This window comes from Oncorhynchus nerka, linkage group LG15 (assembly GCF_034236695.1).
Source record: "Oncorhynchus nerka isolate Pitt River linkage group LG15, Oner_Uvic_2.0, whole genome shotgun sequence".
NCBI classification, from domain to species: Eukaryota; Metazoa; Chordata; class Actinopteri; order Salmoniformes; family Salmonidae; genus Oncorhynchus; species Oncorhynchus nerka.
In genome coordinates this window covers 53819946-53847175 of record NC_088410.1, presented here as the reverse complement: position 1 = coordinate 53847175, position 27230 = coordinate 53819946, and the positions used below count along the sequence as shown (strand labels likewise).

General features: G+C 47.0%; 3 protein-coding genes, 1 long non-coding RNA gene and 2 pseudogenes across 4 annotated transcripts; 1 reads left to right on the top strand and 5 right to left on the bottom strand.

The window, feature by feature from the left end:
• Positions 1 to 3725: 3725 nt before the first annotated feature.
• Positions 3726 to 4276, bottom strand: LOC115142718 (histone H3). Its single transcript, XM_029682387.2, is given in 2 exon segments — positions 3726 to 4174; positions 4177 to 4276. Coding segments are annotated over 2 exon segments (549 nt in total).
• Positions 4277 to 4566: 290 nt separating this feature from the next.
• LOC115142720 (histone H2A) lies at positions 4567 to 5020 on the bottom strand. The gene is given in 2 exon segments (XM_029682389.2): positions 4567 to 4994; positions 4997 to 5020. Coding segments are annotated over 2 exon segments (390 nt in total). The 3' UTR covers positions 4567 to 4628.
• Positions 5021 to 6340: 1320 nt separating this feature from the next.
• On the bottom strand, positions 6341 to 7117 carry LOC135559835 (histone H1-like; annotated as a pseudogene).
• A 1125-nt stretch (positions 7118 to 8242) lies between these two features.
• Positions 8243 to 8945, bottom strand: LOC115142721 (histone H2B). The gene is given in 2 exon segments (XM_029682390.2): positions 8243 to 8440; positions 8442 to 8945. Coding segments are annotated over 2 exon segments (507 nt in total). The 5' UTR covers positions 8804 to 8945; the 3' UTR covers positions 8243 to 8295.
• Positions 8946 to 9111: 166 nt separating this feature from the next.
• On the bottom strand, positions 9112 to 9483 carry LOC135559557 (histone H4-like; annotated as a pseudogene).
• Positions 9484 to 12815: 3332 nt separating this feature from the next.
• LOC135559918 (uncharacterized) lies at positions 12816 to 14907 on the top strand. Its single transcript, XR_010458606.1, has 2 exons — positions 12816 to 14008; positions 14113 to 14907. It is a non-coding gene; the product is annotated as an uncharacterized LOC135559918 (long non-coding RNA).
• The last annotated feature ends 12323 nt before the right edge of the window (positions 14908 to 27230 follow it).

Genomic DNA, 27230 nt, shown 5'->3' with positions numbered 1-27230 from the left:
CTCGTTGAACTATCTGTCCAGCAATAGAGAGTTTTTCTTGAACACGTCGGTATGCAGTGCCGCACATACTCTAATCACCCTGTCTGATGCTTGTTGGTAGAGTAGCTAGTACGAAATCCTTTGCTGACATTTATTCCAGCTCTGGTGGGGTGAATGGGTATGGTACTGCGTGTTTGGCTACGTTGTAGAAGTGGTCGTCCCCATAGTGTAGAGATGCCGGAGGGTTCAGAGTCAACCGTGACAGTGAGTCGGCTGCAATTCTGAGGCCCAGGCTTGTATACAACCTTGAATCTGTAAGGCTGCATTCTCAGTGCCCATTTCTTGTTCCTCTCTGGTGGTTTGGATTTTGGAGAATACATTGTCTCTAAAAGCTTGCGGTCGGTTACCATTACAAAGTCTTTGCCATAGAAAAACACATCTCTGCATCTTGATTGAAGTAGGTCATGTCGTGTGAACTGGCCAGTACATTCTTCAGCGCGTTGAATGATTATTCTTGTTCATCTCTCCATGTCCATTTGCTTGACGCTTTTGATAGTCTTCTCAGCGGTACGGATGTGGTTGCCAGATTTGGTATAAATCTGCCGCAGTAGTTTACAAGTCCAAAGAAACTCTTTACTTCAGCAGCATTTGTCGGTCTGCGTGTGTTCTGCACCACTTCCACCTTTGACTGTACTGCTCTGACACCGTTCTTCGAGAGAACGTGGCCCATGAACTCCATCACCGCCAGTTGGAATTCACATTTGTCACTGTTGAAGGTGAGACCCCACTCCTGCAGTCATCTCAGTACTTGGTGTAGTCGTTTGTTGTGTTCTTGTGTGTTCTTCCCAAACACAATGACAACATCTGAGATGTTGTGGACCCCCTCAATGCCTTGTAGGACTTGACGGATGATGTGCTGTTATATCTCTGGAGCAGAGGAGAGACCGAACATTAGTCTCTTGTAGCACCACAAACCTGTGTGAGTCATAAATGTGGTCAAGGAACGAGACTCAGTTCGATCTGATGATATCCCCACTTTAGGTCTAGTTTTGAGAAGACCATGGCTCCTGACATGTCCTCCAGGATCTCTTCGGGGGTGGGGATGGGGTGTTGCTCCCGCACAACAGCTTCATTTGCTCTAATCATGTAAGTACAAACTCTGATGTCACCAGTTTTCTTGTGTACTACAACTAATGGGGACACCCATGCTGTAGGTCCATTCACTTTCTCAATAAAATCCATGTCCTCTAGCTCGTTCGTCTTCTCTTCAACCAGCTTACTGACACTGAATGGTATTCTGCATACCGGCTGTGCAAAAGATGTGGCTGTCTCATCTACATGAATTCCTAACTGGGAGTCTTCAGATTTCCAAGCCCTGTGAAACGTTGTGTGTCATCATCTCGGACTGAGTTTGTGTGCCTCTGGCCCTATTTGCAATATGCCAAGAGCAACTGAAGATTTCTTTCCCAGTACAGATGTCTGTGCATCTTTCACGACTAAAATGTCTGCAGTACCGACTCAGAAATAACAACAGCTGTAATGTGGGCAGTGAACAGGCCCTCAACTGCTAATGGTTGTGTTCAACCATATAGGTAGTCTCTTGGATGTTAGTTTCAATTAAACTTGCATTCGGTCTGCAAATGACTGAATGTTGCTGTGCCCACAATATTACAACTTGCCCCAGAGAAAATTAACATGTTAACTGGCTGGCCATTGATTAATAACTGCATTTAAGCATAATCAGTACTGCTGGTAAGTGTGAACACATGTTCATCATTGTCATTGTCTGTTTTGTCATTTTGTGTAGCAGGTGTGTTTGTGACTTGATTTACATTCAGTTTTGACTTTGTCCTGCACGTTTTGGAGAAATGTCCGTCTTTGTTGCATCGTTTACCTTATTTGATGGAACATGATGGCCCTCCTGACCACACGTAACAGCTTTGCCATCATTAGACGCCTTGCCTTTGTTGTATGAAGAAAATATTGCTTTACTTTTTTCAATTTTGTTCCATTCCCCTCCATCTGGGTTGTTCTTGTTCAATGTTCCCTGTTGAATTGTGGTTAGAGTGAGGTCCATCTGGCGCAGAAATCGTTAACGCAACACATTTCAGTGACACTTGTCAATCCCTTAAAAAATCATCCTTGAAATCTCCATAATCACATGTAGCAGCCAACTGTTTCAGTCTGCTCACAAACGTGTCCACTGATTACTAAACAAATGTCTCTCGTAGAGAATGTTTTTTTTGTGTGGAGTGAAGCACTCATTTAGCTTTGTCAACGCAATCTCATAGTCCTTGTCTATCCCCGTGTCATCTAACGTGGTGAATATATCCTGCACATCCGAACCTCCCAAGTGCAATAAAAAAGATTTTTACTCCTGAAGCAGTGATGAACAGTTTGAAACTATTAATACATTTCGCCCATTACAAAACAACACTGGCTAAATAAAGAGAAAAATGATTGATTATTATTGTTATTTGTGCCTTGGTCCTATAAGAGCTCTTTGTGACTTCCACGAGCTGGTTTATGACAACTGACACTCATTCTTATGTTTAATAAATGTATAGTGTAAAAAACAACATTTGAGAGTGAGCTGACGCTGGTGCTAGAGGGGGTATTCAGTTGGAGGTTGAATGTTTAAAGGGGTACGGGGCTATGAAAAGTTTGGGAACCACTGCCTTAGATGACCAATACACCTGTTGTAGGACTCTCTGTCATACTGAGGGGCAAAGTAGAACCAGGGCCTTTCTTACTGTTGTAACGAGCTCTGCTATAAAATAACAGTAGTTTGTGGGTCAGAATGAATATATTAATACTATGAATATGCTAAAATATAAGTGAGTCAGATCATGAAGACCTGCAGCCCTGATAGATTTATTTAGATAATGACTCACCTGGAAAAGTGTACCCATCACTGTGTGGAGAGAGAGTTTGGTCCTGAGCTCACTCCATCAGTTTCTGAACTGTGAAGTAGAACACACATCTATGCATATTATTCTGTATATTATATTGTATAAGTTCCAATTTCACAAAATCTACAATGTAGATGTTCATTCAAATTATGGATCTATAGTTTCTATAACAATTACAAGACGCAAAAGTGACACATTAAACTTGTTTCTCTAACTACAAGGCAACATAAAAATGTAACTGTTGTTACTGACAAATAAGATTAATTAATATTGTTGTGATGCTATTAATTACTAGATTGGCTGATTCTATTAATGTGGTATACAGCGAGGGGGAGCTGTGACACTGGTCTGGACAGGAGTCCGTTGTTAGAGCAGAATTCGCACAGAAGTTGGCTTGAGCTTTGATTGATTCTATCAAATCAAATCCAATTTTATTTGTCACATACACATATTTGTCACATACACATCCAGTTTCTGGAGACCTCTCCTTGTTTGGATTTGCAAATCCAACGGGGCAGTGCTCGGGTCTGTGTATGACTGTCCATGTGGGTGTTTGAGTGAGAAAAACGCAACGTCCCGACAACATCAAAATAGCCTTTCACGAGTCTGAAGTCAGGACTTTGAATTAGGTGTCAGCCAGACAACCAACTCTTATTTACAATCACGGCCGGTGGTGATACAGCCTGGAATCGAACCACGGTCTGTAGGGACACGAGAGCAGGGAACACGGTGGGAAAGGGGCGTGTACAAATGGAACAATTGTGCATTTTTCACTGAAATATGGAGGTGGCTCTTAAAAGAGCCTTTGGGGGATTTTGGAGATCAGGTCATCGTTTATGCGGGCTCTCCGCGAATACGATGGGCCAGCTGGATGTCCTTGGGCATGATGGTCACCCTCTTGGCGTGGATGGCGCACAGGTTGGTGCCCTCGTACAGGCCGACCAGGTAAGCCTCGCTTGCCTCCTGCAGGGCCATCACTGCGGAACTCTGGAAGCACAGGTCGGTCTTAAAGTCCTGGGCAATTTCTCGCACCAGGCGCTGGAAAGGCAGTTTGCGGATCAGCAGCTCAGTGGACTTCTGGTAACGACGGATCTCTCTAAGAGCCACGGTGCCGGGCCTGTAACGGTGAGGCTTCTTCACGCCACCGGTGGCCGGGGCGCTCTTGCGCGCAGCCTTGGTGGCGAGCTGCTTCCTGGGTGCTTTGCCACCGGTGGATTTGCGAGCGGTTTGCTTGGTTCTGGCCATGGCGCTAGCTAGCTTCCTTCTTTTACAGTCGGAGTATAGCCTATGTGAAGTTTATAAAGCCGGCAGCGGCATCTGCTGATTGGTCACCATCTCCGTACCGCCCTGATTGGCCCGTTGCGGAGGCCTCCTCCGCCGCCCATTGGACAGAAGGCTCGGCCTCTCCGTGCCGCCCCAAAATACAACCCCCTCCCTCGCCGAGGCGCGCTTGGGTCTTTTGTTAGGGCCGCGAGCAACGTTACACTTTAAGCGCAATAATGCTCTCTCATTCTAACCTAGTAGTTGTTATTCTTCATTTAGGCCTCATGTGGGCACTTGATACTGTTCCGTGTATATGTGTGTGTGTGTGTGTGTGTGTGTGTGTGTATCTAACGAACACGCCAAATAGTTGGCCAGGCATAGAAAGGACACTTTGCACTTTTGCTGAGCTAGGTGGTTGGCTCTTAAAAGAGCCTTTGGGGGTTGAGTAGTCAAGTTGCAGCCGCACCAGCGATTTTACTTGGCTTTGACGGCCTTCTCAGTCTTCTTGGGGAGCAGCACTGCCTGGATGTTGGGCAGAACACCACCCTGAGCGATGGTCACGCCGCCAAGCAGTTTGTTCAGCTCCTCGTCGTTACGGACTGCCAGCTGCAGGTGACGGGGGATGATACGAGTCTTCTTGTTGTCACGGGCAGCGTTTCCGGCCAACTCCAGGATCTCAGCAGTCAGGTACTCGAGCACTGCGGCCAGGTAGACTGGTGCGCCAGCGCCCACACGCTCGGCGTAGTTGCCTTTGCGCAGCAGCCTGTGCACACGGCCCACGGGGAACTGGAGCCCGGCACGGGATGAACGTGTCTTTGCCTTCGCCCTGGCCTTGCCTTGCCTCCGGTTTTGCCTCTTCCGCTCATATTGGTAGCTTCAGTATGTCACAGAAAGTCTGAATGAACCGCTGGCCACCTCGAGAGCCTTACTTATACCTCGCCCCAAGAGGCATCGATTTGCCACGGGACCGGTGTGGCCTTATCCAATTGGAGTGAGGGAGGGACAGACAGACAGACAGTCAGCCCTAAGCCCGCCCCCACCCGACCGCAGGCATGCAGGCAGGCAGCAGAGTGACAAGGGCTAGGCTACTCTGTTTCCCTCCGACTTTTGTTACTTTTTCTCGTTGGCGGGAGCGCCAAAGTGACAACTCAAATCACTGAAACATGTATCAATCAATTCGAGAGTGGTCCAACCCACTATAGTATGTATTCTTCTTATTATTATCAGGATCAATGTGACATGCGTATTCTAACACATATCACAACAATGTTGACTGGTGAGGGTGCTGCACTCTTGAGTGACAAATGTAAAGCCATTTAGCCACTCGAAAATGTGGTGCGTAAAAGTAATTAATTTCATTTCTTTTGCACCACGGGTAGGTAGGTAGGTAGGTAGGTAGGACATACATGGAATGACATGCGCTTTTATGGAAAGAGGTGGGTGGCTCTTAACCTCTTCAGTCGACCCTCTACTTTTTTGAACATTTTGTTAAAAATCGCGCAACATTTCAGCGCCCTGCTACTCATGCCAGGAATATAGTACGTTCATATGGTTAGAATGTGTGGATATTCCTCGGACGTTTTTAAAACTGGTTAAATCACGACTGTGGCTATTACATAACGTGCGTTACATCGGAAAGCGCAGGAAAACCTGATCACAGAAAATGGAAATAAATATCCTTGCGCCACTTCCAGCAATTGTTAACAGTGAGCCGAATTAGATAAGACCGAGCATTCAACTCCCACAGCATCCCCATGTTGTCTAGAGTCTTGTGAATTGAATCATCTTTGATTCTTGGTTGAACCGAAAGAGGGGCACGACTTACCTCCGGTCTCCGCCCAGATCATTCCGGAAGAGCTCTCTCCTGAATTTTTTTCCAAGACGACAGCTAATGATATTTACATCGCCTACGGATGATTTTTATCGCTTATTAACGTTTACTAATACCTAAAGTAGCATTACAAACGTATTTCGAAGTGTTTTGTGAAAGTTTATCGTCTACTTTTTGAATTTTAAAAAATGACGTTACGTTGTGAAATCGCTGTTTTTTTCGTTTATCACACAGTCTACATATAACGATATCTTGGCTTTATATGGCCCGATTTAATCGAAATAAAGACCCAATAGTGTTTATGGGACATCTAGGAGTGCCAACAAAGAAGATGGTGAAAGGTAATGACTGTTTTCTATTTTATTGTGCGGTTTGTGTAACGCAGAGCCTTTTGTGGTAACAACATGTGTCGAGTAGAAAGAACACTGTTTGTAATAGGTTTACTTCTTCTTGGGGCTGCCTTCTTGGCCTTGGCTGCCTTGGGCTTTGCGGCTTTGGGCTTCGCTGCCTTGGTAGCCTTCTTGGGGCTCTTGGCCTCTTTCTTGGCCGCTGCGGTGGGCTTCTTCACTTCTTGGGCTCTTGGGCTTTTTTGGCGGCCTTCTTGGGGGACTTCTTTGCGGCCACGGCCTTCTTGGCTGCTACCTTCTTGGGCTTCTTGGCGGCGGCGGGCTTCTTGGCGGCCACCTTCTTAGCTTTGGGGGCTGCGGCTTTCTTGGCGGGCTTCTTTGCCTCGACGGCCTTCTTGTTGAGCTGAAGGAAGGAGGCACTTGGTCTGGACCAGGGTGCCCTTGGTGACGAGGCTCTTGGTCTTGACACGGGAGTTGTTCTTCTCCACGTCAGGCCGCCTGCCAGAGACTTCTTGAGCGCGGCCAGGGACACGGCTCCTCCTCTCCTTGGAGGCGGACACCGCCTTGACGATGAGCTCGCCTACGCTGGGTCCCGCTTTCTTGGGCTTGGCTGCTGCCTTCTTCTTGGGGGCCTTGGCCGGCGCGGCGGCGGCGGGTGCTGGTGCGACTTCTGCCATGTCTGTCGTTCGGTCCGGTAAACACACACACTTACAACACTACGGTAGTCTGTGAGGAGGAGTACTTTGCTGTAGACGCTGCTCTGTGCTATTGAAGCTCCACACGGTGCAGGGGCTGGCCTTAAACGCGACATGAGAACCATGTAGACTCAAGCCACCCAGCTCGGCTTCTCCTGGCTGGCCAAATGCTCTTTCACTTGTGTTTTCTGGTCGCCAATATCGGGCCAAAAGTCACCGACGGAGCCGTGTTTTTGGCCCAAAAGCGGCCCAGCGAGCAGACTTGTGTCCGTTCAGAATAAAGTCATGTGGGCTGCAGAAGCCCCGTGCATTTTGCTGCGACTCGCTCAAAACCTCACCGTTCGACTGTCGGGTGGAGCGGTGCGCACTGCTTTTCCTGTGCTATTTGTCTCCTAAATGGCCTAAAAGTGCATCCGATTGCGAGCACCATTGATTGTGGGGTGAGCCGAGATGTCTGGCAAGGGAGTCAAATGGTTTGGCGTCCCCTGATGTGCTCCTTGGTGTTTTAAAGGAGAGCTCTTTTGGGGACCTTAAAACACATGCACTTGTGAGGCCTGGCTGAGACTAGTTTCACGTTGTATTCGTCATGTGTCCAGGAGGCACAGGAAATAATACACTGTCCAACGACATGCTTACTTGCACTGTGTGTGTGTGTGATGTTTTATTAGTCCTTTAGTTGGATTTGGAGCCTGCTCTTTGTGCACAATGTCTCTCTCTCTATCTGTGTGTGTCTCTTTCAAAAGCGTGTCATCCAGATGAGGTGAGCTCACCTTGTCTCTGAACAGGCAGAGATGACTGCCCTCTCGCAGCGTGACTCGTGCCGGTCTTTGTGTCTGTGGGTCTTGGTGTCTGGCTGTGCGGCCGGCGCTATGGAGGCTGGCGCCCCATGTGCTTGTTTGCCCTGATATAGGCCTAGAGAGAGCGATTTGGAGGCTCTCCTCCTCCTCCCCCCTCTTGTACAGGTGGAAGGGCTAGTTTCAATCGGTGACGTCACTTGCTCAGAGACTGTTGTTCATGTGTGCAGAGGGTCCCTACTTCAGCCTAAAGTCATACAGGCTCCAGTCATTGGAGCACGAGTGGAAACCCACTCACTGTGTTCTACTGGCATGCACCCATTCCTACTCTCTTCATTTATCCCCCCGCCCCGCAAATTGACACAACACTCTAACATGTCCTCCACACACACACATGGATTTGCTTTTTTCACTGACAGGGTGGGTGGCTCTTAAAAGAGCCTTTGGGTTACTACAGCACTCCAAATGCGCTGTTTACTTGGAGCTGGTGTACTTTGTCACGGCCTTGGTGCCCTCGGACACTGCGTGCTTGGCCAGCTCTCCGGGGAGCAGGCACACTGCGCTCTGGATCTCCCTGGAGGTGATGGTGGAACGCTTGTTGTAGTGGGCCAGGCGAGACGAAGATGTCGTTCACGAACGAGTTCATGATTCCCATGGCCTTGGAGGAGATGCCGGTATCGGGGTGGACCTGCTTCAGGACTTTGTACACGTAAATGGCGTAGCTCTCCTTCCTAGACTTTCGGCGCTTCTTGCCGCCTTTCCCTGCGGTCTTGGTGACGGCTTTCTTGGAGCCCTTCTTGGGCGCGGACTTTGCTGGCTCGGGCATGATGCTGATGTCTCGTTGCTTCTCACAAACGAATGAGGGGGTGGAGAGCCCTTTCCCTCTTATGAAGACGAAGCTAAGCTAATTCGCCGGCCGTGGACACACCCCTGCTTTCTCATAGGCGCCCCTGCCATTTGCCCAGTGGAGCTGAGCGCGCATAAGAGCCTTCCACTCAGAGGCTTGCTTCCCTAACAAAGACCTGTCCCCCTTATTCCATAGCCTATGCTCTGTCACTGGTGGGGAATGGTGTGTTTCAAAAAAAGATCCATGCAATGGCCAGACATAAAGCCCCCCTTTTTGGACTTGGTGGGGATTTCCCAGGCGTGGTGCCCTTTATTTACGACTGGGCCTGTCTGTCCACTCAGAGTGGCTCATGGTTTATGACTGTACGCAAAGCCTGCACTGAACATAGCGTCCTGTCCACTCAGAGTGGCTCATGGTTTCCTACGACAATGGATTTGGCCCTTTTGAAGCGGATGTGGGTGGCTCTTAAAAGAGCCTTTGGGTTCAAGTCGGGATGTTGACGTTCCGAGAAGAGTGCGTTTAACCGCCGAAACCGTACTGGGTGCGTCCCTGGCGTTTCAGAGCGTAGACCACGTCCATGGCCGTAACGGTCTTCCTCTTGGCGTGCTCGGTGTAGGTGACGGCGTCACGGATCACGTTCTCAAGGAACACCTTCAGGACATCGCGGGTCTCCTCGTAGATCAGCCCGGAGATACGCTTCACGCCGCCACGGCGAGCCAGACGGCGAATGGCGGGCTTGGTGATTCCCTGGATGTTATCGCGGAGAACCTTACGGTGACGCTTGGCCCCTTGCCGCCTTTACCTCTTCCAGACATTGTGTGTGTGTTCGCTAGCTGAGTTCAAGTGAATTAATGACATAATTTTCGACAAGTAGACAATGGACCTGATCGGACAGCTCAGAGCCTCTGCTCTTTTCTGTCCATAGGAAACAATTGGATTTAGTGGAAGAGGCAGGGCAGGCCAGGAACAAGGAAGAAGGGTGTGGTCAGCAGGGCATCCCCCGAGGCTGAATGCCCTAAGGTTTTTATCAGAACGGTTAGTTTCGCCTTTTTGCTTTTCCCGACATGAGTTTGTGGTGTTTTGTTTTAAAAATAGAGGTAAAAAATAAGGGGGGGAAAAAAAGAGGAATAAAAGAGGGATAAAAGGACTTCATTAAAATTGTAGCTCACAGCTGTGCATGGGGAGAGGGGTCGGGGTGCTAAGGAGTGCATTCACATATATCTACACATTTTCATACACACACATTTATTTTTTTTGTATTTTAGTTTTAATTTTTTTTCCCCCTTCCTCTCTTCTAGGTCAGCTTTAGCATTATGGACATGGGTGTATCTGTGGTCCATTTGGCCTGTCCCACGGGCTTCCTTCAATGATGGGTTGTGAGTGGCTCTGTTAATGAACTTCTGGCCAATGACTGACTGTCTTTTGTTGATTGATGTCAGTCCAGATATGCTGTTAATGTAGTGGTTGCTGATGTATCTTGGTAGTCTGTAAGCCATTTTTGCTGCCATGTTTTGGACTATCTGTAGCCGATTCATCTGCTGCGGTGAAGCTGTTATCCAGGCTGGCAGGGCGTATTCAAAGAGGGGTCGAATGTAGCTGATGTAGACTTTCAGCACTGTCTGAGGTGAGGCTCCATATTTTCTTCCGCACAGCGTTTTTAGGTGGTTTAGTCTTTTTCGTCCCTCTCTCTCTATGTTCGCTATCTGGGTCGTCCAGCACATGTTCTTCTGGAAGGTGACTCCAAGGAATTTTGCTTCTTTTTCTACTTTTATTGTTTCACCATAGAGTTTGAGATCTATGGGTTTCCTGTTTTTTTTCCCTGTGCTTTTTGTGAAGAGGACACATTGGGTCTTTTGTGGGTTCAATTTTACTCGCCACATGTTGGACCACGTCTCGATCATTTCAATAGACTTCTGGAGTTTTTTTGCAGCAAGTTGAGGACATTTGGAGCTGGACCAGTAGCAGAAGTCATCGGCAAACTGTGAGACTTGACCTACGGTGGGTGGAGGGTAGTAGATATCTGATATGTAGAGTAGAAAAAGTAGCGGGCTTAGAACTGCCCCCTGTGGGACACCTGCCTCCGGGGTGAAAGGTGAGGATATTGCTGTGGAGACCTTCACTTTAATTGTACGGTTTTGGAGAAAGCTGGTGATGATGTTTCTGATGGAGAGCGGTAGTTTGAGATTGGAATCTGAGAGCCGGTAACACAGTCCATTGTGCCACATCTTGTCAAATGCTTTCTCTATGTCAAAGAAAACCGCCAGGGTAAGTTCTTTTTTCTTGAAGTTCCGAAGGATGTCCTCTGATAGTCTTAGAATGTTATCGGTGGTTGATCTTGCTTTCCTGAAGCCAGCTTGGTGGATTCCAAAGAGGCCCATTTCCTCGGTGTGGCCGCTCAGTCTTTGGGTGAGTACTCGCTCAAACAGCTTCCCGACATGACTGAGGAGGCTGATTGGTCTGTAACTTGTGACGTTGTATGGGTCTTTGCCAGGTTTGTGGATCATTGTGACAACTGCAGATTTCCAGGGTAGGGGAAAGTAGCCTTCCGTGAGACATGCTGTGAAGAGGTTGGAAAGAAGGTGCAGGTATTCGTCAGGTGCTTGTTTGATGAGTGTGCTGTCAATGTTGTCTTCCCCTGGTGCTTTGTTTTTTGTTTTTTTCAGGTGGGTCTTGATTTCTTCAATGCTCACAGAGCGGGTGAGGGGATGGTCTACTGGTGTCGGATTTGAGGTGTACACTGTTTTCTGCATTTCTCTGTCGACGATGGTTTTCCAGTCTTTGTCAAAGAGAGGATCGTCGGGACAAGAATGAACATTTTGTAGGTGGTTTCTGAATAATGTTGCTTTTGTTTTGTTGTCTTCGATGAGTTGGTTTTGAGACTTTAGCACAGGTATGATGTTATTGGTTTTGTCTCCGTTGATTGTTTTGATTTTTTGCCAGAAGGTCCGGGGGTTGGTGTCTGTATCTTAGCTGGTGATAGAAGGCAGTCCACTGTTTCTGTTTGTGGAGGGTGAATGGTGTCTGATGTGATTCTGCAACCGATTAACTTCTGTTTTCAGGTTGGGTGCTCTTGTTCTGATAAAGTCTCTCCGGATCTTTCTTTTCTGCTTGATGAGACTGAGGATATGTGGTGGGAGTTGTTGTGGTGGTCTGGTGGTGGTAAGTGGGATGGTCTCTTCCCGGGCCTGGATGAGGATACTCCCTATTCTCTCCGCCAGCTGGTCCAGATCTTTGGGGTTCTGCGTTGGTACTGCAATATCTTGTCTGTAATGCAATTTCTGTATTTTTCCCAGTCTGCTTTCTTGTAGTTGTATCTTTGCTTTTCAGGTGCTTGTTGGAGTTGGAGAGAGAAGGAGGCAAGGACAGGAAGGTGGTCACTTCCCACGTCGTGGCTGACCGAGAAGCAAAGAAGTTTAGCAGCCAAGTCCGGGGAGCAGAGGACAAGGATGTCTGCCCTGGAGTTTGCAGAATGGATGTGTGTGGGCTTGTTGGTGTTGAGGATGGCCAGGTTTGTGCTGTCGAGGAGATCCCTTAGTACTCTTCCCGATGTGTTTGTAGTATTACAGTTGAAGTCGATGTGTTTGGTATTAAATCTCCCATTATGATGGTGTGGCAGTTGTTGTCTGCAAAGGTGGCTACTAATCTGTGTCCCACTCTTCACATTGATTGGTGTTGTTGTTGTCGTTGTTGCACCTGATTCAACTCTTTCAATCAGCTGTGCCTCTCCAGGGCTACAAAAAAAATGCCTACTCTACCCCTGCCTGGAGTTGGGAAACACTGAACTAGTAGGATTCAACCCACTGCAGTTGCCAGTCACACCTAATAGAGATAGGCGTAAAAAACTCAAATAGTGTCACAAGTCCAAAGGAGAAACGAAGTGGAACATACGGGAAACAAATACACAAGGAATGCCACAAATCCTAAGGGGTCTGATATGTCACCTCAGCAGTCATGTAGCTCTTGAAGGCCATGTAATAACATAATTCTTCTTTTTCTTCCCTAGACAGGATCCAGGTGGCCATGGGAAGGGTGGTGATACCTCTGCAAGCTGAAACGCTGTAAAACATTTCTCAGACACCCACCCAGGAATACATGGAGAAATGAAAGGAATCTATTTAGTAGGATGAATTCAGTGTGTGATTGAATATTCCAATGCCATACCCATTGTTAGTCCTTTAGACTAGATCCGAGATCCCTTAAGAGAAAAGGTATCAGGACAGCAGGAATCAATAGATGTAATCATCAAGGGCTTGCAAAAGAGCTGTTACGAAACAGGACACACGCAGCTGGGATGATTGCCCTATTAGTAGTTGACCTATTACAAAATAGCAATCACCAATGCAGGCAGGTACGTGTTGATTGCTGCATTGTCTTCGTAAATAGGCTTCATTAGGAACTAAATGGCTCCTTCACAGTGCAGAATATTTGATAGTACTGACTCCCGTTGAGTAGAGTCGTGTGTCTTTGGCGTGATTTGAAGTCGACTTCTGATGTGGGATTGAGTTCATTTTTAAAAGAATATTTGCTGAGGAATCGAAATGATAAGAGAAAGTAAAGGCCCTAAATACAGGCTGCCAGTTAAATGCAGCAATGACACGGCTAAAGTGTGTCATTGCCGGACCAAAGAGCGGGAATAGTCTGCTGTTGCATCTTCACTCATGAGACAGGTAATAGCGGAGCTCCGTGGTGCTGAAAAGGACAGCGCCCCTGGCCATTTGCCAAAGCCTATTTCCCGTTAGAGGGATTCTTGACATGCTATAGGCACAGTTCAGTACACTCCTCATCCAACAGACCCCCTCCTGTAATTGGTCCCAGAATCATCCACTTGATTCCCGACCACCAACCGATTGTCGGGGTGCATCGGTGTAAAATGTGGTCGTCGAGATAAAGTTCTATAGGCTACATGGGGTAATGGCATCCGGAGCTTACAGATAAAGATTGCACTAGGCTAGAGAGAAAAGTAGCATTCCGTTTTTCATAAAGTAGGTCAATGTAACTTACCCTCTTTTGATACTTGAGAAACATACATTCACACGATGTCCAAATCTGCAAGAGACAAAGCAGCAGAAAATCAGCAGGTGAACAAAAGGGTTAAGTGAATATGATTTAAGAGCAGTCAAATGAAGTAACAGTGACATATATTGTAAGAAATGAAATCTACCATGTGAACATTGCATTGTGGCTTTAGAAGAGCATGTATTTGTAGATGAATGCCAGATTAGGTTTGGTGACAAAGTAACTGTATAATTTGAGGTACTCTACATGACAATGTGTTTGCCTATTTGATGATCTGTTGTAGTTAATGTTTGATTTTGACCACGTACTTGTTGTAACGTGGAGGTCGTTTGCATAGCTCATGTCATGTGGATATATAATCCTTTGACATTTTGATCTTTGAGCACTTCCATGTCTTCCTTCCTGTCTTGCCTTGTTGTAACGTGGAGGTCGTTTGCATAGCTCATGTCATGTGGATATATAAAGTATTGTATTGTAAGGTATGTTAGTCTACGGACGGTGTGACATTGCTCGTCCATATATTGATGTATTCCAATTCCATTTGGGTGTATTGTGTGGAATGTTGGAACATGGTTCGATCTTACTTGTTAGACTTGACTGTGCTGTTGGAGCTAGTAACGCAAGCATTTCTGCTAATCAGGTGTATGTATATCTCTCTAGTCACCCCCAAAACCAAATCTTTCTTTGGCCGCATCTCCTTCCAGTTCTCTGCTGCCAATGACTGGAAGGAACTACAAAAATCTCTGAACCTGGAAACACTTATCTCCCTCACTAGCTTTAAGCACCAACTGTCAGAGCAGCTCACAGATTACTCCACCTGTACATAGCCCACCTATAATTTAGCCCAAACAACTACCTCTTTCCCTACTGTATTGAATGAACTAATTTATTTTGCTCCTTTGCACCCCATTATTTTTATTCCTACTTTGCACATTTCTTCCATTGCAAATGTACCATTCCAGTGTTTGACTTGCTATATTGTATTTACTTTGCCACCATGGCCTTTTTTTGCCTTTACCTCCCTTATCTCACCTCATTTGCTCACATCGTATATAGACTTGTTTATACTGTATTATTGACTGTATATTTGTTTTACTCCATGTGTAAGTCTGTGTCGTTGTATGTGTCGAACTGCTTTGCTTTATCTTGGCCAGGTCGCAATTGTAAATGAGAAGTTGTTCTCAACTTGCCTACCTGGTTAAATAAAGGTGAAAAAAAATGTGCCAATTTGATTAGGACTTTTCCTCAACTCCATTTCCACTTTATGCTGCAGGCATAGAGAGAGAGAAGAGAGAGGCTAGAGAGAGAGGCTAGAGAGAGAGAGGCTAGAGAGAGAGAAGAGAGAGAAGAGAAAGAGGCTAGAGAGAGAGAAGAGAGAGCGAGAGAGAAGAGAGAGAGAAGCGAGAGAGGCTAGAGAGCCTAGAGAGTGAGAGGCGAGAGAGGCTAGAGAGAGAGAAGAGAGAGGCTAGAGAGAGAGAAGAGAGAGAGAGAGAGAGAAGAGAGAGAGAGAAGAGAGAGAGAGGCTAGAGAGAGAGAAGAGAGAGAGAGGAGAGAGAGAGGCTAGAGAGAGAGAAAGAGGCCAGAGAGAGAGAAGAGAAAGAGGCTAGAGAGAGAGAAGAGAGAGAGAGAGAAGAGAGAGAGTCAAGAGAGAAAGAAGAGAGAGAGTCTAGAAAGTCTAGGAAGAGAGGAGAGAGAGAGAGAGAGAGAGAGAAGAGAGAGAGAGAGAAGAGAGGCTAGAGAGAGGCTAGAGAGAGAGGAGAGAGAGGCTAGAGAGAGAGAGGAAGAGAGAGAGAGAGAGGCTAGAGAGAGAGAAAGGCTGGAGAGAGAGGCTAGAGAGAGAGAGAGAGAGGCGGGAGAGAGAGGCGAGAGAGAGGCTAGGTAGAGAGAGAGAGGCTAGGTAGAGAGATAGAGGCTAGGTAGAGAGAGAGAGAGTAGGTAGAGAGAGATAGAGGTTAGAGAGAGACAGAGGTTAGAGAGAGACAGAGGTTAGAGAGAGACTAGGTAAAGAGAGAGGTTAGAGAGAGAGAGCGTCTGCCTGCGTCTTGTGACCGTAGCGTACTTGTAGGTATGTACGGCAGGACCAAATCAGAGAGATAGGTAGGAGCAAGCCCATGTAAATGCTTTGTAGGTTAGCAGTAAAACCTTGAAATCAGCCCTTGCCTTGACAGGAAGCCAGTGTAGGGAGGCTAGCACTGGAGTAATATGATCAAAATGTTGGGTTCTAGTCAGGATTCTAGCAGCCGTATTTAGCACTAACTGAAGTTTATTTAGTGCTTTATCCGGGTAGCCGGAAAGTAGAGCATTGCAGTAGTCTAACCTAGAAGTGAGCGTCTCTCTTGATCCTAGGTCCTGGCAGAGTTGTGCAGACTCAGGACAACTGAGCTTTGAAGGAATACGCAGATTTAAAGAAGAGTCCGTAATTTGCTTTCTAATAATCATGATATTTTCCTCAAAGAAGTTAATGAATTTATCACTGAAAGCCATCCTCTCTTGGGGAATGCTGCTTTTTAGTTAGCTTTGTGACAGTATCAAAAAGGAATTTCGGATTGTTCTTATTTTCCTCAATTAAGTTAGAAAAATATTGATGATCGAGCAGCAGTAAGGGCTCTTCGGTACTGCGCGGTACTGTCTTTCCAAGATAGTCGGAAGACTTCCAGTTTGGTGTGGCGCCATTTCGGTTCCAATTTTCTGGAAGCTTGCTTCAGAGCTCGGGTATTTTCTGTGTACCAGGGAGCTAGTTTCTTATGAGAAATGTTTTTAGTTTTTAGTGGTGCAACTGCATCTAGGGTATTGCGCAAGGTTAAATTGAGTTCCTCAGTTAGGTGGTTAACTGATTTTTGTCCTCTGGCGTCCATGGGTAGACAGAGGGAATCTGGAAGGACATCAAGGAATCTTTGTGTTGTCGGTTCTTCAGGGGTGAGTTGGGGAGAGTTAATACTCTATACTCTATCATTTCTTGCTGTGTAGGAGTGGCATAACAGTCCAGTGACAATGTATTTTTCTTGCCTGCTTGGGACTTGACGTACTTGGATAGGCGGGGATCCTTTTTGGCTTGATGGGGTTTTTCCTCCACAGATGGTGTCCTAGTCATGCCTGATTTCCCATCAAAAGCTTTGGTCCATATCAATTTTCTCTGTTCGTTTGTGATTGGGGGTTGTAAGGAAGTGCTATTTCTTATGCAAATGACCAGCTTACTGCTATTACATTGCTATAACTGAGACAACGTATTTTCACAGTAAAACATGTTAGGTCCCATACAGGATAGCTCTCACACCCACACACACAGCACACACACATACACACACTAACTGCCGAGGACACACAGATAAGACATACACCCACACATTGCGAGGAGACACCGCCTTGACTTGCCGAGACAAGTTGACACAGATTCCGGACGGACGGGTGACCTGTCAAAGGAGCCATCGGGGGTTCAACTCACCTCAGGAAACTGATCAAAGAGCTCGACAATATAAGGTGGGCAGGACCTGTTAAATCAAAATCTGCATATTGTATTATAGTCAAAATCCAAATTATGATCAGTAGTACTGAATTGTGAGTATGAACCTCTGTTAAATTATGCAAATTGTCCAATAATGAAAGGCATCGTGTAAAGATATCTGTGCATATATACTGTCATTTCTTATTCAGATAGTCTGGCAATAGTAGATATGAATCTACTAGGTGTACAGTGAGGAATTTGATGACTCTGAGATATAGTGTTGAATCTTATTCAGATAGTCTGGCAATAGTAGATATGAATCTACTAGGTGTACAGTGAGGAATTTGATGACTCTGAGATATAGTGTTGAATCTTATTCAGATAGTCTGGCAATAGTAGATATGAATCTACTAGGTGTACAGTGAGGAATTTGATGACTCTGAGATATAGTGTTGAATCTTATTCAGATAGTCTGGCACTAGTAGATATGAATCTGCTAGGTGTACAGTGAGGATTTGATGACTCAGTGATATATTGTTAAAATCTTGTCCATATAGCCTGACACTAGTCGATGTGGCGCTCAGCTAGGTGTACAGTGAGGATTTGATGACTTAGTGAAATGTTTTGTTAATTAATGTGTATGTGATGATGAAATGTTTTGTTAATTGATAGAGAAGTATAACCAGGACTAGGACTAGTGGAGTCGACATCCCACTAGGAGAATCAGTTGATAGATTAAGATTGGATTAGGAGTGAAGGAATTAAACCCGATCTCTCCAGATTGATGTGACTGATTGGCCGTTTCGTGAGACCGGGTAATATCGATTGGGGACTCCGTGGTGTAACTGTACTGAAGTGACCGCCGAGTCAAAAGTTTGGGCGAAGTTTTTCGACCGCCGTGTCGAGTAACAATTCCTTTTGTGCTGTTGGTATTGCATAGAACTAATTTGACAATCATTAATAGAAGGCATTTGCATACACTGTCATTAACCAAAAGGTAGACGTTAGGGAGATGAAAACATGGCAGGCAGTAGAAGTGGGTGTAGCTGTAGAATTACTCTAACAAACTGCCCCAGACGCTTAATACCTTACGAATATCTCTTCATTATTATTATAATAATTATATTTTAGTACAGTAATTCTACAAAACTCTTTGTGCACGAGGGTGAGACACAAGAGATAAGGGTGTGTTGGCACCGAGAATACATCGCTGGTTTCGAGCAAGCGACGGGCTAAGTGCACCAAGATAGTTATTAAACTCAGACATAGTTAAACGACAAAATGGCTTTTGTTACCATTCCCAAATTCAAATTCAACGATTATTTGGATCAGAGAATACAGGAAAGGTCAGGGGGAAAACAGGAATATAAATCGATTAAGAAAGTATGGGAGGGAGTGAAGTTGAGATGGACCCAGGCAGGTTATCTTAGTGGAGTTGCCCCGTCAAGAGGGCAACTCATCGCTATGGAGAGAGAACTAGGAGAAGCGGTAAATGAAGGGAGGGAAAGTGAGGCTGAGCGAAATAAGAACCACTTGTTCAGAAAGGAAGGGTCAAGGCACAGAGAGAGAGTTTAGGCTGAGATGAGGATAGGGACGTGGGCTATAGAAGAAATGAAAAGGGTCCGCCCATACAAAAAGCCAGACATGATGGGTGTGGTAACTGAGAACTCAGCTGACGTCAGAGAAGACGCGAACACCGGACACAAGACACCCATGGCAACCACCACCACCCCATCAGCCCCGCCCTCTCTATACCCGGCCCTGCCAATACCACTGGAAGAGAAGGCTGCAGCGCCACCTCCCTATTCTCAAAATCCATTCTGAAACTTCAGCTGAAAGAAGCGCAGGGGGGAGACAAACCAAAGAAACAGATGGTGGCCGAGGCATCTACAGACATTGCTGATATAGTCACTAAAACAGTCACCCAGATGATGAAGGGGGGCCACAGGTTGCATTCCAGCCACAATGGATTCCAGGACTGCCTAGAGGGGGAGTTTGCTACAACTGTAGGACACCCAGACACTACTCCAGGGACTGCCCATATCCACTGTCTCAACCTCAGCGCCCACCCAGGGGAGGAAGGCCCTTCTACGGTCCACCTAGAGGGAGGGGTGGCTACAGGATATCCCCTCAGCCACAACCACAGCCGCAATCAAGAATTCAGAGTGAACAACCTGCATACAACCACCCAGTGCCATTTGCCGGATAATGTAATTAATGGGAAACGATACCTATTAGTGATGGTGGATAGGTTTTCCAAGTGGGTAGAGGCAATTCCAACAGCGGGAGAGGATGCGAAATAAGGCATTCAATTTGGGTCTGTTTATAGGCCACAATCCCAAGGTCTCGTGGAAACGTGCAGGTCAAACACTAAAATCCAAAATAGCTCAAATAGGTGCCGGGTCGAAGTTGAAATGGGTCGAAGCCCTGCCCCTGGCGTTGATGGCCATGAGAGCCTCACCAGGGTCAGGCACCCATCTCTCTCCTCATGAGGTAATGACTGGTAGAGTCATGCCTGGTCCACCAAGGGAGGGAGGTCATATGCCCGCTCTTGATGTACAACAAATTGTAATGTCTAATTATGTGAAAAAACTGACGGTTCTCTCTGCAGCACTCTCTACCCAGGTTCACAAGGTCCAGGAGGGGGAGTCTGCCGGGGGACACGCAAGCACTGAAGGTAAAGGTTGGGTGACTGGGTGAGGGTTAAAAGTCCACAAGAGAAAGTGGCTGGAACCCAGGTGGACTGGACCGTACGAAGTGAAGGAGGTTACTTCACACTCAGTCCAGGTCAAAGGTAAATCAGGCACACCTTGGCACCACCTTACACATTGCACTCCAGCCCCAACTCCTTCCAGAACACTGACAGAGGTCAGAGCTGATTTGAACAGCCTAAATTTGATTCCAAATGAAGATATTCCTGACTCAGGTAATGGGGCATCAAACCCCTATCCCTGATACATTCCTAGCACCACTCCCTTCAATCTCACACGCACCAAACATAGCACTACACCTACAGACCCACCACGCACACCAGACAAGTTTAGAAGCACCACCTTATGTATGTCCGTGCTTATTTGCCTAGTTTCGCTGCATACTAGAGGGGGACTCAAAATTTGGTTCCTACCACAGAACCTTTAGTTCGTGAGGATGTGGGAGCGAATCCCAAACCCACAAACTAACCGATCTCCCAGGGATAAGGGTTATCCCTGGACGAGACTGGGGATATCAGGTCCTATGTTTGTTATTTTTATCATAGTCACAGGAGTTTCCATGGGAATCCTCCTGTGGCTAATAGAGCACCATACATATCCATCTGACACGAACACAGTGCAAACTAATGCGTCATCCAACTCCACTACATCCACAAACAAACACATAATTCACAGGCGCAACATTCAGGCTGTAGAGCCAGATTGCACCGCAAAACAGGTTAGGAGCACCACATTATGCGTACCTATCAATACTACCACTACAGTCACCTTACCGTGGGGAGTGTTGGGAAGCCCAGGCGGGGGGCATGGAACTCATGCACTTAGTTGGTCTAGTGCAGTATGGTTTATGACGAAAGGGGGGTACTCTGAATGGACGTGAAAAAATTTGGTGGCAGAAACTGGCCCGGATTGGTCCAATTGGACAGGGCATGGGGATGTACTCCTGTGGAGGAGAAGTTTAGCTTTGACTAAAGTTACAATTGGGTTAAAACTGGTCATTAAACATGGAATAGGTGGAATTGGGTGTACCCCTTTCCTATTGGCACCATGGGTGGATAAAGAACTTTATTGGCACCTGAAAATATGTTTTAATAACATAACTAAACCCCTTGCAGTCCTTTCAGATCGGGAACCTGTAAGGACGGATGACCCCAGATGGAGCCCCGTCACCATGACCGCCACCCCAGCCACAATGGATGATGCCATCCTGATGGCTACAGGGATCTCAGGCTTTACTAATAATTGGCTGTTATTGACAGAGGAAGCAGCTAATGCTACTCAACAGAACTGTGTGGTATGCATGGGGGCTCGTCCATTGCTTCGCATTGTCCCTGCTGTAGTGGCTTTGACATGCCTAATCCCATTAATGACTAAAGATAACCCCAGTTTTAATTGTACTGCATGGGATGTTATCTATCCCATAACTAGATCTACCGCTAGGAAACCAATGTTTTCCAACGAAGTTGCTAAGGCAAATTTCACCTGTGTTAATATGACGGGGGGAGGTACAAATGTGGGACATGTTCCAGGGGATTGGTGTCTTGATACATTTAGTGTTGCAGGGAGTTTCAGGCCAATATCCAGAGCAGATGTATGGTGGTGGTGTGGGAACACTGTCCTGTTCGATAAATTACCCTCTAATGCTACTGGAAGTTGTGCCCTTGTTGCTCTCCTTTTGCCTGTTTCTATCTACCCTACAGGGGCTGCAGACCTCGTTCTTAGGGTCCAGATGGTGAACCCAGGATATTGGAGTAGACGTTCCAGGCGTGCCACCACCCCATCTAGTGGTGATTCCACATACATAGATGCCATTGGAGTCCCAAGGGGTGTTCCTGACGATTATAAGTTGGTTGATCAGGTGGCAGCTGGTTTTGAGTCCTCCATTTGTTGGTGGTGTACTATTAATAAAAATGTGGATAGAATCAACTACATACATTTTAATGTACAGAAACTGGGTAATTGGACCCAGCAAGGATTTGAAGCCGTGCATGGTCAGTTAGCTGCAACTTCTCTTATGACATTTCAGAATCGTATTGCAGTGGATATGCTGCTGGCGGAGAAAGGTGGAGTTTGTACTATGTTTGGTGAACAGTGTTGTACTTTCATTCCTAATAACACAGCCTCTGATGGTAGCCTGACTGTAGCTTTAGACGGACTACGGGCCCTTAATGGTAAGATGAAATCCCATTCAGGTGCGGACACTTCTATGTGGGACTCCTGGATGGAAGTTTTTGGTAAATATAAAGTGCTTGTTTCTTCTATTCTTGTATCGATCGCTGTTTTTGCCGCAATTTTAGTGCTCTGTGGATGCTGCTGCATTCCATGTATTCGCACCCTAGTGACTAGAATCATTACTACTGCTATTGATCCCAGTCAGGTGGTCAGGGATAAAGCTCAAATGTATCCGTTGCTCGGGATTGAGGAACCTATAGATTTGGCTGAGTGCAGCTATTTGGCTGTTGATTAGTTGTAACATCTCTTTGGAGACGTGAAGAGGGGGACTATAAATTTTACTTGCTTTTAATTCATGTCACGTCTCTTAGGAGATGTGAAGAGGGGGATTTGTAAGGAAGTGCTATTTCTTATGCAAATGACCAGCTTACTGCTATTACATTGCTATAACTGAGACAACGTATTTTCACAGTAAAACATGTTAGGTCCCATACAGGATAGCTCTCACACCCACATACACACACTAACTGCCGAGGACACACAGATAAGACATACACCCACACATTGCGAGGAGACACAGCCTTGACTTGCCGAGACAAGAACGCACACACATACACACACGCATTGCGAGGACACACAAACTTGCCAAGACAGGAACGCACACACATACACACACTCATTCCCTCTCCTGGGGATGGACTCCAAAGACAAAGAACTCTTCCAAACTGCCAATGGGACGTTGACACCAGGCTGGAGGGAACTGCCAATCAACTACCAGCAACCTACCAGAGGCCAGATCTACCAGAATCTACCTACGTCATACCCATGAATAAAATGACTGCACACAATGTATTCGGGGCTCTTGTCTGAAGGTTCCCTAAGGACTGGACGAACGAGAGTCCGTGCACGCTATGCCAGATATCTCTACACTATAAAATAAACTGTCTTTACTATATCTGATCCACCTTGTCCAGTGTTTCAACTTGTCTCCTGTATCGATTCATCAACAAATTGGTAGCAGAGGATGGTTTCAACCCATGAATTCGGTCCATAGAGAGTTGATGAGAAAAGAGACGAGTTGACACAGATTCCGGACGGACGGGTGACCTGTCAAAGGAGCCATTGGGGGTTCAACTCACCTCAGGAAACTGATCAAAGAGCTTGACAATATAAGGTGGGCAGGACCTGTTAAATCAAAATCTGCATATTGTATTATAGTCAAAATCCAAATTATGATCAGTAGTACTGAATTGTGAGTATGAACCTCTGTTAAATTATGCAAATTGTCCAATAATGAAAGGCATCGTGTAAAGATATCTGTGCATATATACTGTCATTTCTTATTCAGATAGTCTGGCAATAGTAGATATGAATCTACTAGGTGTACAGTGAGGAATTTGATGACTCTGAGATATAGTGTTGAATCTTATTCAGATAGTCTGGCAATAGTAGATATGAATCTACTAGGTGTACAGTGAGGAATTTGATGACTCTGAGATATAGTGTTGAATCTTATTCAGATAGTCTGGCAATAGTAGATATGAATCTACTAGGTGTACAGTGAGGAATTTGATGACTCTGAGATATAGTGTTGAATCTTATTCAGATAGTCTGGCACTAGTAGATATGAATCTGCTAGGTGTACAGTGAGGATTTGATGACTCAGTGATATATTGTTAAAATCACACAATGTATTCGGGGCTCTTGTCTGAAGGTTCCCTAAGGACTGGACGAACGAGAGTCCGTGCACGCTATGCCAGATATCTCTACACTATAAAATAAACTGTCTTTACTATATCTGATCCACCTTGTCCAGTGTTTCAACTTGTCTCCTGTATCGATTCATCAACAGGGTGCAGTAGCCATTGTTGGTTTTGTAGTCAGGCTTATGGTAGGTTCAGCTTTTTAATTATTATTTTGGAGTACAAACACTTTCTAATACTGGGATAGTACCAGTGGTTAATTATAAGATATTCCCTCGAGCTAAAATGGCGGCCAGACACAGAACAAATTGGCTCAAGCAATGTAGATTTGTTAGTTAGGATGAGGGGGGAGGGGGTGCAGTGCAGCGTGATAGAAAACCAATGGTATGTTTGTTATAAGCTAAAATACTACTGCATGATCAGTGTTGACTAATCATTTTAGTCAATAAGATTCTTGCTACGTAAGCTTAACTTTCTGAACATTCGAGACGTGTAGTCCACTTGTCATTCCAATCTCCTTTGCATTAGCGTAGCCTCTTCTGTAGCCTGTCAACTATGTGTCTGTCTATCCCTGTTCTCTCCTCTCTGCACAGACCATACAAACGCTCCACACCGCGTGGCCACGGCCACCCTAATCTGGTGGTCCCAGCGCGCACGACCCTCGTGGAGTTCCAGGTCTCCGGTAGCCTCTGGAACTGCCGATCTGCGGCCAACAAGGCAGAGTTCATCTCAGCCTATGCCTCCCTCCAGTCCCTCGACTTCTTGGCACTGACGGAAACATGGATCACCACAGATAACACTGCTACTCCTACTGCTCTCTCTTCGTCCGCCCACGTGTTCTCGCACACCCCGAGAGCTTCTGGTCAGCGGGGTGGTGGCACCGGGATCCTCATCTCTCCCAAGTGGTCATTCTCTCTTTCTCCCCTTACCCATCTGTCTATCACCTCCTTTGAATTCCATGCTGTCACAGTTACCAGCCCTTTCAAGCTTAACATCCTTATCATTTATCGCCCTCCAGGTTCCCTCGGAGAGTTCATCAATGAGCTTGATGCCTTGATAAGCTCCTTTCCTGAGGACGGCTCACCTCTCACAGTTCTGGGCGACTTTAACCTCCCCACGTCTAACTTTGACTCATTCCTCTCTGCCTCCTTCATTCCACTCCTCTCCTCTTTTGACCTCACCCTCTCACCTTCCCCCCCCCCCTACTCACAAGGCAGGCAATACGCTCAACCTCATCTTTACTAGATGCTGTTCTTCCACTAACCTCATTGCAACTCCCCTCCAAGTCTCCGACCACTACCTTGTATCCTTTTCCCTCTCGCTCTCATCCAACACTTCCCACACTGCCCCTACTCGGATGGTATCGCGCCGTCCCAACCTTCGCTCTCTCTCCCCCGCTACTCTCTCCTCTTCCATCCTATCATCTCTTCCCTCTGCTCAAACCTTCTCCAACCCATCTCCTGATTCTGCCTCCTCAACCCTCCTCTCCTCCCTTTCTGCATCCTTTGACTCTCTATGTCCCCTATCCTCCAGGCCGGCTCGGTCCTCCCCTCCCGCTCCGTGGCTCGACGACTCATTGCGAGCTCACAGAACAGGGCTCCGGGCAGCCGAGCGGAAATGGAGGAAAACTCGCCTCCCTGCGGACCTGGCATCCTTTCACTCCCTCCTCTCTACATTTTCCTCTTCTGTCTCTGCTGCTAAAGCCACTTTCTACCACTCTAAATTCCAATTCCTCTTTCCAATTCCAATTCCTCTTTGCCACCTTCTCCTCCCTCCTGAATCCTCCTCCCCCTCCCCCCTCCTCCCTCTCTGCAGATGACTTCGTCAACCATTTTGAAAAGAAGGTCGACGACATCCGATCCTCGTTTGCTAAGTCAAACGACACCGCTGGTTCTGCTCACACTGCCCTACCCTGTGCTCTGACCTCTTTCTCCCTCTCTCTCCAGATGAAATCTCGCGTCTTGTGACAGCCGGCCGCCCAACAACCTGCCCGCTTGACCCTATCCCCTCCTCTCTTCTCCAGACCATTTCCGGAGACCTTCTCCCTTACCTCACCTCGCTCATCAACTCATCCCTGACCGCTGGCTACGTCCCTTCCGTCTTCAAGAGAGCGAGAGTTGCACCCCCTTCTGAAAAAACCTACACTCGATCCCTCCGATGTCAACAACTACAGACCAGTATCCCTTCTTTCTTTTCTCTCCAAAACTCTTGAACGTGCCGTCCTTGGCCAGCTCTCCCGCTATCTCTCTCAGAATGACCTTCTTGATCCAAATCAGTCAGGTTTCAAGACTAGTCATTCAACTGAGACTGCTCTTCTCTGTATCACGGAGGCGCTCCGCACTGCTAAAGCTAACTCTCTCTCCTCTGCTCTCATCCTTCTAGACCTATCGGCTGCCTTCGATACTGTGAACCATCAGATCCTCCTCTCCACCCTCTCCGAGTTGGGCATCTCTCGGCGCGGCCCACGCTTGGATTGCGTCCTACCTGACAGGTCGCTCCTACCAGGTGGCGTGGCGAGAATCTGTCTCCTCACCACGCGCTCTCACCACTGGCGTCCCCCAGGGCTCTGTTCTAGGCCCTCTCCTATTCTCGCTATACACCAAGTCACTTGGCTCTGTCATAACCTCACATGGTCTCTCCTATCATTGCTATGCAGACGACACACAATTAATCTTCTCCTTTCCCCCTTCTGATGACCAGGTGGCGAATCGCATCTCTGCATGTCTGGCAGACATATCAGTGTGGATGACGGATCACCACCTCAAGCTGAACCTCGGCAAGACGGAGCTGCTCTTCCTCCCGGGGAAGGACTGCCCGTTCCATGATCTCGCCATCACGGTTGACAACTCCATTGTGTCCTCCTCCCAGAGCGCTATAAAAACCTTGGCGTGATCCTGGACAACACCCTGTCGTTCTCAACTAACATCAAGGCGGTGGCCCGTTCCTGTAGGTTCATGCTCTACAACATCCGCAGAGTACGACCCTGCCTCACACAGGAAGCGGCGCAGGTCCTAATCCAGGCACTTGTCATCTCCCGTCTGGATTACTGCAACTCGCTGTTGGCTGGGCTCCCTGCCTGTGCCATTAAACCCCTACAACTCATCCAGAACGCCGCAGCCCGTCTGGTGTTCAATCTTCCCAAGTTCTCTCACGTCACCCCGCTCCTCCGCTCTCTCCACTGGCTTCCAGTTGAAGCTCGCATCCGCTACAAGACCATGGTGCTTGCCTACGGAGCTGTGAGGGGAACGGCACCTCAGTACCTCCAGGCTCTGATCAGGCCCTACACCCAAACAAGGGCACTGCGTTCATCCACCTCTGGCCTGCTCGCCTCCCTACCACTGAGGAAGTACAGTTCCCGCTCAGCCCAGTCAAAACTGTTCGCTGCTCTGGCCCCCCAATGGTGGAACAAACTCCCTCACGACGCCAGGACAGCGGGGTCAATCACCACCTTCCGGAGACACCTGAAACCCCACCTCTTTAAGGAATACCTAGGATAGGATAAAGTAATCCTTCTCACC